At 39.1% G+C, this 13,246-nt stretch overlaps 1 protein-coding gene across 11 annotated transcripts in view; it reads right to left on the bottom strand.

Annotated features, from left to right (window-relative positions):
- Nucleotides 1-12,973, bottom strand: part of mettl22 (methyltransferase 22, Kin17 lysine) — a 90,491-nt gene extending 77,518 nt beyond the window's left edge. For 3 of the 11 annotated variants that reach the window (XM_033643910.2, XM_033643907.2, XM_033643908.2), the window contains exons 1-4: nucleotides 12,561-12,973; nucleotides 9,694-9,860; nucleotides 6,325-6,538; nucleotides 2,791-2,933 (exon numbers count right to left, since the gene is read on the bottom strand). In XM_033643910.2, coding sequence (XP_033499801.1) covers nucleotides 2,791-2,933; nucleotides 6,325-6,538; nucleotides 9,694-9,799 — 463 coding nt within the window. In that variant the 5' untranslated portion in view covers nucleotides 9,800-9,860; nucleotides 12,561-12,973. The other 8 variants (XM_078161436.1, XM_078161437.1, XM_078161433.1 and 5 more) reach the window with 7 other exon arrangements.
- Nucleotides 12,974-13,246: the final 273 nt, after the last annotated feature.

The following is a 13,246-nucleotide window of genomic DNA, read 5'->3' on the forward strand; positions in this document are numbered from 1 at the left end:
ATACTCAAACAGAAATGTATACAAAAGTGTGCCAGATACATAGAACAAATAAACACACACTAATACTCGTTGGATGACATTAACATAAAACAATGAATGCACGTTACTTATTGCTGATTATTATTAAAAAAAACAACAACAAAAAACAGCACATAGAAAGACTGCATGCTCTTACTTTCACATGCGGAAATGACGTCATCAGCTGGGTCATCACGTGCTATCCGAAGATGGCCGAGTGATACAAGTGCATTTTCGTTCGGACCGGCAGAAAGTTTGTCTCAAAAATCCGTGTGTGTAAAAAGCAAATCCACACGCAAAGAACTGAGATCCACAAATGTTTTTTCGATTCACAAATAAAAACTGATTTCACAAATGCCTGTTCGAAAGTTGTAAATGTTAGGAAGATATTCACAAATGGAATGTGTTTTATATTTACAGATTACACATTTACACACAGATTGTCGATCTGTTCACACACATAATTATGAAACGTGTGCAGATCAAGAAATATTTGTAGATCACCCTCTGTGCATTTTAGGGATGTAACGATTACCAATATTACGGTAAATCTCGGTTAATTTTTACACGGTAAGAATTACCGTTTATGTTTAAATTAATTGCATTATCGCAGTGGATTATCAGGATATGTAATAACAGCCTCATTCAAGTCTCGCGATGCAGGTGCTGCGTGAATGCGTAGCATGTGTAAACACAAAGAATGAAAACAAAGGCGGAAGGTGGTGATAGCGGCACTCAGGACATTTCCCCCCCCCAACTAAACATACAAAGTCTGAGGTCTGGGCGTACTTTGGGTTTCTGAAGAATGCCGAAGGACAGCCGGTGGAGGACAACTATCCTGTGTGCAGAACATGCAGAAAGAAAGTTGCTGCGAAGGGTAGCAACACGACAAATCTGCTGGCTCATCTCCGTGACCATCATCCACAGCTTTACAGCCAATGGAAGTTATGCCATGCAAACGTCAGTCATTGTGTGAGGGACTTCGGTTTTACTAAGATTGTCATAATGTGTAACTCTCGACGTATACGGGACATTTGAGCCGTATCTGTCCTCCTAAACGACGACTAGGTTTTCCGTTTTCGTTTAAGACACTTAGGAGCTAATACTAGCTGAGTAGCTAATAGCCGTATTAGCAGCTATGTTGCTAAGTGTTTCAAAACGAAACGGAGCTGAAAACACTGAGTGGAGCCGACAGAATATAAACCGACGTAATGTAACGCTAATTGAGATCAACCACGATTGAATCACTATGATTATGGTTATTGTATGGTGAGCTAGAATCGATATAGACGGCCAGTTATGCTTTCTCGACATAAGCTCAAGGAAACAGCATAAAACGCTGCCGTGTTAACCTTTGACCGAGAGCCTTAATGGGGGCTCTCGGTTTTATAAGGTTAATTAAATTCACTGCTCACAGTCATGACCTAACACACGCACACACACGAGAACATGCACTCCTTTTCTCATACAGGCACTCACATGCACACTTCTAATGTGTGAATTATTCTGTGTAATGATGACCATTGCCCTTAGGGTTTTTTTGGTTTCTCCTGCACATTTGTGATATCTATTCTATATATTGTATGTTTTTTGTTCTACTCTTGCATTGTTTTGTTTTATATATATTTTTCCTCTCGTGCTAATAAATAAATAATATATAAATTGTTTACATATTTTGCTGACTGTTAAAATGCACCAGACAAATAAGCTTTGTTTCTGTAATTTGTTTACATATTTTGTTCATTTAAAATAAATGTTTCTGTTGCTGTGCCAATCCCTTGCCCCTTTAATGTGAAAGTTTCATTTTAATGTAAGATTTTGGCTGTTAACATTTTAGTATGATAAGGAAGTTACAAGATTTAGTGAAGTTATTTCAATGTATCTATTTTTTGGACATTTTACAGCGCTTACAAAAATATTGCGATATTATCGTTTACCGTGATAATTTGGTCACTATAATCGAGATATCAAATTTTCCATATCGTTACATCCCTAGTGCATTTACAGGTATTAATGAGACAAATCTAACTTCATATAAAACAGCCGTACTGTTCTGTCTGATGAAACACAGAATAAAAGAGTTTCTCACCAGCATCCAAAGCAGAAAAACTAGACTCCCTGCTTCATGGTTGCATGCCTCCACGCACCAGTAAAGTTGCACTTACAGATTACATCCATGTCCGTGAAAACATGGATGCTTCACACACATCTTCCTACTGGTGGCACAGAAGATCTATACAATCAGCACAGTTTCAAGTTGGGCTCCCAAGATGAGTGTCATAAATTCGGTACCTGACCAAATGTCTCCCCGTCCTATTGAGTTATTTGACGACCAATTTGTAATCAGTTTGTTAAGTCCAAATGAATGTTTGTGCAAAATTTGGAGAAATTCCCTCAAGGTGTACCTGAGATAGTGCATTCACAAAAATAGGTTGGAAAGATGAACAACCTGAAAACATAACGCTTCTGGCCATGGCTATCACCAGCACGGAGGCATAAAAAGATAAAATTAAAGTAAAAAAACATCAACAACATGGGAACAGTCAACAGTGATTGATGTCATTTGGGTGAATGGCGAGGCCACTGACATAATGAACACCTACACGCACTAAAATCCAAATTCATGACTGAGCACCTTTATGAATATTTAATCTTATGTTGAAAAGTTTGTCCAGATATGTCAAATACAGATTTACTTTTGTGAAAAATGTATGATAATTGCGATAATCGTCAGATGAAATTATGAAAAAACAGTCAAATTTAGGCTCTTACCAATCTTTATAATGTTGTTTAAAGGCTTATCATCTTCATCATCTGTATCCCCCTCTTCTTGTTCCAGGACAGGGTTGGACTGTTGGAGAATGACAGGACAGACCACATCTCGGCCACTGTCCTCCTTAGGGTTTGTCCTCGGGCTAGGGAGTCAGAAGAAGAGCACGAAATCTATCAGTGGAAGACAGAAATATATAAACTAAAGCTGTAATTAACATTTTTATTCAACTTAATCTCTGTGGAAAAAGTTTAATATGAACATGCTACACCCTAACAGGTCTGTGACTGCTTAAAGGAGCAAACACTGTTCTTTAGGCTAAAATTGGTCCATCAATAGTTATTGTAGGAATAATTAACTGAAAATGTTACTGAAATTATAGACTGATTATAAATGTTAAAGAAAAACAGAATTAAGTTTATTTACACCCCAAAGTACAGTATTTATCTAATTCAGAACACAGCATACAGTCTGGTTGTACATAGTTGTACACACACACACACACACACACACACATACATATGTATATATATATATATATATATATATAATTTTTTTTTTTTTTTTTTTTTAATTTAACCTTTATTTTACCAGGAAATAGTCCCATTGAGATTCTGAATCTCAGGAGTCCTGGCCAAGATAGCAGCATAACAGTTCCACTAAAAACACAACAGGTTAAAACAGACAACATGAAACAAACAGTTGCAAAACAGTTGGCAATTCACTTCAAGACAGTATAATCACCAGCAGCGCTCAATAACAGGACATGTGCATTCAGTACTCAAATAGTCCTTAATCCTACTTTTAAAATGTTCCATACTTGGCAGGTAATCCATTTTAAAATGTCTCTGTAACTCACACCAGGACGAGGGTGCGAATACTTTGGTGAATACTCACCAAAGACAGTTCGTGTTCGAGGAACGACATACATAATTTGTCCATCTGACCGAAGATTACAGCTCCTGACGACTTTAGGAATCAAGAGAGAACATACATAAGACGCAATATGGCCTTATAAAGAAAAATGTACCAATGTTCCAATCTACGATTGTGCAAAGAAGGCCAACCAACACTCTCATACAAGCTGCAGTGATGAGTACGAAAACCAGAATCAGTTACAAATCTTAATGCTGCATGATACATTGAATCCAGCATTTTCAGAGAAGATAAATTTGCATGTATATATATATATACATATGTATATACACACACACATTATATATATATAAATATAAATAAATATATATATATATATACACATATATATATATATATATATATATATATATATACATATACATACTTATATATATATATATATATATATATATATATATATACTTATATATATATATATATATATATATATATATATATATATATATATATATATATATATATATATATATATATATATGTATATACACTTCCATCCATCCATCCATTTTCTAACCGCTTATCCTCTTGAGGGTCGCGGGGGGGCTGGAGTCTATCCCAGCTGACATTGGGCGAGAGGCAGGGTACACCCTGGACAGGTCGCCAAACTATCGCAGGGCTGACATGCAGAGAAAGACAACCATTCACACTCACATTCACACCTACGGACACTTTAGTGTCACCAATTAACCTATCCCCAATCTGCATGTCTTTGGACTGTGGGAGGAAGCCGGAGTACCCAGAGAGAACCCACGCTGACACGGGGAGAACATGCTAACTCCGCACAGAAAGGCTCCCACACCCAGGATCAAACCAGGAAGCCTTTTGCTGTGTGGCGACAGTTCTAACCACCACACCACCGTGTCGCCCCTGTATATACACATTAGGCTGAAAATGTCAAAGAAGTTTTGTAAATGAGGATGAGAGACCTGAAAGAATAACTCATCACATATCAGAACTAGGTGTGTTTGAGGTTGTGACAATCATACAATCAAATACAGAGCTCTCTCCATCTTGAACCAGTGGGTACATTCCTATCAACCTGTTATTCTGTACATAAAAAACCTGAGTAGATGTGGTCAAATATTCGACAAAAACAACAACAAAAAAAACAACCAAACTCAGACTACTGCAATAGCCCGGATTAGCGTTGTCACCTCCTCCACTCTATGGAGCCCCTACGGCTGTGTGCTCAGCCCTCTTTTGTTCACGCTGTACACCCATTAATGTAATCCCCAACACAGAGAGAACTCTGCTGTAAAGTTTTCAGACAAGACCACCATCATTAGCTAGATTTCAGACATCAATGAGACATCTAGCAGAGTGGTGCTTAGAGAACAACCTACTGCTCAACATCAGCAAAACCAAGAAGATGATCATTGACTCAATAAAAAGGAGGCATAGACACACAACCCTGTCTGCATCAGTGGATCTGAGATGGAGCAAGTGAACAGTTCTGTGTTCCTGTGATTTGGCTTCACAGAGAACCTGATATCTAAATATCTCTAAGAAAGCTCAGAAATTGCTGTAGTTCTCAAGGAAACTTACAAGGGCAAAATCCCTGTGCCAAGCTTTTGTTACTTTTACAGAAGAGCAATAGAAAGCATCGTGTCTGGAAACATTACAACTGGCATGTTGTGGCCTCCCAGGGCAGAAGGGCTCTTCAGCAGGTGATCATCATATTACCCATCCACTGAGCATTAGTGATATCAGTGAGGTTCCTGTACCCAGCCACAGCCTCTTTCCACAGGCTGAGACTCCTCACCGCCACACTCCACCATAGATAAATGACATGAAACTTCCTGTTATGCGTGTTTAGCAGATTAGCATACCCCTGCCTTTTATATTACCCTCATTCCAACTAAACTAAAGCCCCTCAAGGTATATATGTGTTTAAGGATTGGTATATAGTATGGCTGCCCCTTGAAAGTCTGAGCGTCCCACTGGGATCTGAACACTTCAGTCAGATAGACCTCACCAGTCATTTACTTTACTATGGTACCAAAAATAGTTTGGTGTTACTCTACGGTGTTTTATGTGACATATTCAGAGTGGTTTCATCATCATCCAACTAAATAGCAACGCATACTCTATACCAATGTCACATATAAGTATATAAGTAAGTCTTGGCCGATGGTGAGTTTTTGGGTAGTATTTTCAATGTTTTTATATTTTCCCTTGTAAGATTGCAGAATATCGTTTACATCCCACGCCACTGACATTTTACTGTCTCACCATCTCCGACACTTTCGGTACCGTTTCATCTCATATGGTATGAAGTAGCCTACTTCATTCATGGTTCTGATGATGTCGCTCGTAATTAACACCTCAGCCTCTTTCACATGAACACAGTCATGGCTGGATAGGAAAAACCAGAGTCATTTGAACTAGTTGGTAGCCAGCTTCATAGTACCGGTTATCCATATGGCGAATGTCACGGGTTAGTCAAGCCAGATAACACAAAAGATAGCCTGGGTAAGTTGAACTGGCTTTGTGGTACAGGCCTCTGGTCTGGTTTCAAACTATAACCATTATGGCACACACCCTCACAGAACAGCCCACCTTTTTTTAAACTGTTAACTGAACAAGATTTTCCATACCGATGCATGATGTCAAGGTCTCCGTCCTCATCCAAAAATGGTTCCACATTTCCTTTCCCGCCTTCCTCTCCATCTTTTCCTTGTGCGACTTTTGTATCTTTTCCCCCGTCTTCCTTTTTTTTATCGTATTCCTCCACCTCCTTCAAACCTTCCCCTGGATCATTTCTGTCATGCCTTTCACCATCTGACATGATCTTGAATTTAGAGATGAAGACTAAATGGATGAACACAGCAAAGTCAGAAAGTGAGTGAAAATATATACAAAAGAAATGAACACATAAAATGGAAAAGGGACATTGAACGTTTTATTCCTGCACACCACAAACTGATTTCATCATTGTTCATCTGAGGGGCTTTAATCATCATCAAACAGTTAAAACTTTAGAAAGTCGAATTAGAAGGCTTGATTCTGTTTTATGTCATTGTCATAATTATCATTTTTTGGATGCTGAAATAGTTTCTTTTTACCAACATTTACTATTTTGATATATATAGCAAAATGTGTATACTGAAAAATAATTCCTACAATTAGATTGATTTCAACATGATTATTTAGTTTCAATCAAAGTGATTGTAAATTGATATGAAATCCTGCACTGTCAATCACAATGTGTTAAATAACTAGAGGTCTGTTAGTGAATTTTCTACTTTTACCCCAAAAGCAGAGAGGGTGGAATGCATTCAGGAAATATTGTTTATACTCTGTTAATGATGTCTCGATCAGGTACTCTGATATTGGGTATCTTCTGATACAGAGTCCAAACTGATACTTACATTGAACTTAATGTTGATTAAATATCTGACAGAATAAACAAACAGCTGTAGACTACATAATTTGGCACACCTTGTTTTTCACAAACCTCTCAATCCAGACACTGGGGGTTATTAGTAAATGGTTTCAACATTTAGTATATAAAACATCACATAATAGTAAAAAGTGTCCACCCCAGTCTCCCAAGTTTAAGCTGACATCTTAAATGTCTTAATTTGCTTTAACAACCATCAAAAATCCTAAAAATGCTGACTTTACAATTATATCGAACAAAGAAAAGGATAAAATAATCCCACTGGAGAAGCTGAAGGCAGAGAATTTTGCCCCTTTTCTTTAAAAAAGGACAAAACAGTTATCAAACAGCTGCCAATTAATTGTCTTATGATCAACTATTTGACAAATAGTTGCATTCAACACTATTAAAAGTTGTGGATAGTACCAATGGAAACATTCCTTACTGTCCCCATTTTTGGTCTCCCCTCTGTTGGGGTACCTAGCACACAGATCAGGTACTAAAAGGGGGAGCTAGTAATACTGCAGTCCGTTGATTGGTCAATAGAGGATGGTCACTCTTACTAAGGGCTGAGTTTTGGCTGGTTTTGAAGCTTATGTTCAAGTCTTACATACATTAGTAAACCATAAAATGAAAGGATGTTTTTCTGCCTCAATGCATGAGTTGACAGCGTGAATCCATCAACACACCTTAAATTTCGATATGAATGACAACTTTGACCATTCTATTAGTTTACTGTCTCTCTTGGATGACCTGAGTGGATTTTCAAACATTTAAAAATATATATATTAATTTTGACCGGGTTATGTGAACTGCATATATTCTAATACTCACTTGAAGGAAGAAAAAAACAAAACAAAAGCATTGTGGAGTGTCATTCCTGTGGGCTCTGGCAACACTAAACCCCTGCGCTTGCCAGAAAAGGACTTAGCCCAGCGAGAGACGCTCTAACTGCAACCTGTTCTATTTTGTCCTGAAAATGTCAGTGTGCAACCCCATCTGTGGACGATAAATGAGGTGCAGACATCTAGGGCTGTAGTCAACCAAAGAAAATCTTGGTCGACTAAAGTCGCACGTAATCTTCAACTAATCGATTAGTCGTGGGGGGAAAAAAATCTGCACATTATTTTTACTTCTGCGGTGGTGTGTCTGTGTCACTCTGCAGTTACACCTCCAAAACACTAGTCGGCGGTGGAAGACTGATTCGGCGGTGGAGGACCGTGTTAAGTGCTGTAAAGCTTAGTTCAAATCAAACTTTATTTCTATAGTTGATTCAAAACACACATTAAACATGGCTTAATGGAGACAATCTCAAACACAAGTATGCAAATTGACGTCACTATAAATCGCAGAACTGACAGAAACACACTTGTCTTTATCTGGACACATTTCCCCCACCAATACAACATGCTAACGTTATTAGCACAAGTCTATGGCATTTTACATTGTATAAACTAGCCTAGCAACTAGCGAGCTTTTCCTCTTCTCATATGAAACCAGGGACAACAGCAACACGTAACAAAAGTAACGGTACATAATTTGGCTCCATTACAACTCACAACATTCACCGACAAAACAACGGTCTTATACTAAACACGTTTTCCAAGCAAATACAACATGCTAACATTATTAGCACCAGCCTATGGCATTTTACATTGTATAAATTAGCCTAGCGACGAGCGGAGATTTCCTCTGTTCATGAAGCCAGGATGAATCCCAAAGTATAAATCCCTGAAGGATAAATCACACACAAGACTTAAAATGTTATTTTAGTGGAGGCTTTATTGTCTTCACAATTTATTGTTTCTTATCTGTGAAATACAAGTAAATACAAGCTTTGTTTCCACTGAGGGAAATGGTTTCAGCCTACAGAAACAGACAGGAGGGCTGCGTCACCGCAACGCTGAACGTCAGGGTGGGCGAGTCCAACTTTCTGTCAACAACTTAGCCTGTCCCCCCGCCGCAGGAAATAATGGATTCATCCTGGAAAGCTATTGATGTAGCACTTTTCTCTTTATGAAAGTAACACAGCGATTATTCGACAAATGAGAATTTGGTCGGATGAGAGCATAGTGACCAAATAATCGACTAGTCGACCAGGAGACTACAGCCCTACAGACATTCTCCCTCCCCTCCCAGTGATGAGGAAATACAATGAGAGCTGGACAGAGCAGTGAGGGACAACAAACTTGCCCACATTAAAGAGAACTGTTTGCGGTGGAAACCCTAAAGCGACCTAGCGTCTAGCTACCATGTCTGAAGGGTTACTTTTGGTTCCAAAGGTACTATATCAACAGTGTTTGGTGGAAGTGGGGCTTTAGTGATGTGATAAATTATAAATTTAAATTATGGCCATGATAAGGAAGACAGTTTAACTGGGAGTATGTGACTTTTGAAAATGACATGATGCAGTATTAAAATGGGATTTTCATGTTGTGATCTTGATTCTGACAAAGATTCATGACTGAAACATGTCTCTCATAACCTCAGTGCTGACTGGGTACTGGAGTTCAACCTTTTCATTCACAGGATTTCATTTTACACTTAGTACGGAGTGTAAAACTTAAGATGGAATCATACACACCGGGCTGTCCAACACCATTGAGGCGTGTCATAAGGTGGTGTGCGTTGGGCAGAAGCATGTGAATATCAGACAGCACAGTATCATGCTGGAAAGTGATCTGGTCCATGGCTCATCATTCATGGTATAGAACAGCAGGGCAGTAATCTGCTTCCCAACACCTGGGGAGACTGGGCACGCACACACACACACGCACACACGCACACACACACACACACACACACACACACACACACAGCCTAATTTGTAAAGAATATATAAAACAGACACAGCAGACTTGTTTGTGTTAGTTTAGGTATCAGAAATCAGATTGTGAGAAGTGACCACAGAAAAAGAGGTAACCCAGCAGTCCAAACTGCGTTTTACAACTAGAGCTGCTAGCAAGATAACAAGACTTGAGTGTTGGGGCCATATTTAAGCCATTTAAAGTCCTCTTTGGCCTCAAAATGGATGATGGCTACAAAGGGCTAACTTACAGAGGGGTAAGTTCACTATTTTTTTTGTCAAAAATATGGCTTTTTCAATATATATCAATTCTGAGTATTTGGAATGGTTTGAATACTTGTTTTCTGTGGTATCGAGACACCGCTGAGAAAGTCTGCTCCGGCCAGTGGGCGGTGCTGAGTTTTCACCAGACTGTTTCCAACATGGTGGCTGGGTCACAAACTTTCTTGTGTTACAGCTCAACAGTACACTCAAATATGTTTCTGAAAACATTTGAGGAAAGAAATAGACAATGCAGTAACAAAATCTTGATTCATATTTGATCAGTGCTGCCTAGTTTGACGGTTTGACCGCAGTTCACAAGCTGTGACTGACATGATTGTCCCAATAGTCTCTGATTGTCAGCTGAGTTAGAAACTCCTCAGCTCTAATTTATTATTTCTGGTATGCCACAGTAGATTATAGTGAATACCATTAGAGGCAGTAGGAGGAGGAGAAGGAACATGATATTTTTTGCAACAGAGTATCTGTCTCTTCTTTCAGAATATAGTGACAGTTTCAGCAATATTATGTAGATGTAAGGGTATTGGTATTGGCATTGTAATTTTTTAAATGATACCCAGCCCTACTCTGGAGACACTAAATCAAGCTTGAATGATTTTGTGTTTTCAATCACATTTGTACATACTTGGGGTTACTGAAGTGAGAATACTATCACTGTATTCATTGACTTTAATCACGTTTGGTTGAGGAGGTTATTCAGAGGTTCCTGTCATTGGCCTCTTTCTTCATGCATGTGTAGGTGAGAATTGATGGGGTGTGTGATACTGTGCTGCTCCCACACAGACAGAGCCAGGGAAGCTCACATTACACTGACTCTGACAGTGTGTGGTTTTAAATAGAGCGGTTGTCAACTCCTCTCTCCCCTCCAACACAAACAGGCAGGTGATAGCTATTACTTTTTAGATAGAGAGAAAATATAGACAGATAGATATGTTATTAATCCCGAGGGAAATTAAGGCACCCAGTGGCCTATTACACAACACATACAAAAACGGAGATACACACAGTGACAGAAAATATAAGTGTAAGAATAAAAACAAAAGAATAAAAATAAACAGCAGTGATATGATAGTCGTGTCCAAGGACTACTACAGTAGATGTGCTGATGATAGTAGTGCAAATTTAGGTGGTTGACACTGCAGGTATTGAAATGTAAGGTTGTAAGAGCAGTGCAGGAGTAATAAATACTTTGCTTTGGATAATATAAATGCAATGGAAGATACATATATATACGAATATCAATGCAAATACAGATTTTTTTGTAGAAAGCAAAAACTGTGTTGAATAAGGAATGCTGGAAAATATAAAATATAAAATTCACAGAAGGTTAAATATATGAAATACTATCACGGGTGAACATCTAAAGAAATACAAATGCAAACTGTGCACGGTTTTATTTTAATCTCTTATTTTATTCAAAATCCAAACTACATCATTGATTTATTAACTGAGAGATGTTTTTTACAGGGATAGAGACATGAGCCCAGATACATAAAACGCATGTGTACGCACTGAGAGAAGTAGCCTATGCATTCGCATTCTCATCCACAGATTTATAAAGCCGCACGTGCGCCTGAAACTGTTTGTAAATCTCAATAAATGTGGAACTGGGCGCACGTGCATGGGCCTCATTTCCACTCCCACTTACATGAACTTAGAAGCGCCATCAAATATGCGTTTCCATATCGACATTTGTTTCCGCTCTACCACTCCTCAGACCTGTCACTGTGAAATACGATAAGTAAAGTGCATTTTTACCAACTGTGTCGCATCGGCGAGGTTCTTCAACGGTGCCAGAACAGCTGTCATTACGCACGGCCATTACGCACGGCTATGGCCATAGCGTCCGCACCATTAACTCATTAAGTTTCTGCAAAACATAATCACGGTAACATGTCAGTCATCATCATTATTAAACGTAATACGGATTTTATTAACTGTTCGCAATGAGAACAAATCTAAAAAGCTCTCTCTGAAAATGATCCATAATTTCATCACTGTTGTCATTTAACCACTAACTGTCCACCCGCGCAAAGTTCCACAAGACCCGATGTTACTGGATTATTCCTGTAGGGAAATTACTAATGTGCAACACCGATCAATCCGTACCCCACATTGCACAACACATCTGTTGGAAACTGATGATCATATTCATGACTGAGGACTGACCTCGCTGAACACTGGACTTCAAACTTAACGTTAACGTTTCACCTCCGCAGCAGAAAGTTCCCACGATGTCCGGTGGATTGCGCTCTGAACTAACGTTAGCTGGTGGATCTTTAGCCTACTCCTTTCAAACGTATAGAAGAAACCAAACAAAATGCAGCTACGAGATGTTTTTGGAAATAAATGTCATACCCTACCTCTCCCGTAGCAGCTGCAGGAGGAACCCCTTTACGCCCCCATTAGTCATTTGTGCACCCTCGTAAGTCGTCCGGACTGCAAAAGTAAAAAATGTGGCTTCCGTTCCGCTAAAATCAAAGTGGGTTCCAAACGGTCCCAAGACACAGAAGCTGTTTCTCAATACACAAGTTCAGCAGTTCGGACTTGTGGACGTGGCGAGTTCGGACGGGAGGACGGGAGTACACTCATTTCTGCTTTTGGAACAGGAGCGAACTTGAAGGCCCGTTTATGCTCAACGTTAAATACGGATCCGGATACGGACGGAGTCTTCTGTCCGTGCTCCGCGTTAATTTCGTCCGTGGCCAAAGAGCATGGATACCAAGAGGCGAAGCTCAATAGAACGCCCCATAGCAACAGACTCGCCCATGGTTTCGTCCTACCGCCGCCATATTGGTCTGCCAGCAGACCGCAGCAGACCCGCTTGCATACAAAAACACACTGACAAACTGAAGTATATCGCTATTAATTATGCTTACAATGGTCACAGCTGCTTTTTCACATTTTTGTAAAGCAAAATGTAGACTTTAAAAAAAACAAAACGAAGAAAAACGGCCTAGATGGCATCTCTACATATTACATCCACTTATGAGAAGATTAACTTAATTACTCCTTCAAAATCACCCCATAAGCCAATCTACCAAAAAAA

This window comes from Epinephelus lanceolatus, chromosome 18 (assembly GCF_041903045.1).
Source record: "Epinephelus lanceolatus isolate andai-2023 chromosome 18, ASM4190304v1, whole genome shotgun sequence".
NCBI lineage: Eukaryota > Metazoa > Chordata > Actinopteri > Perciformes > Serranidae > Epinephelus > Epinephelus lanceolatus.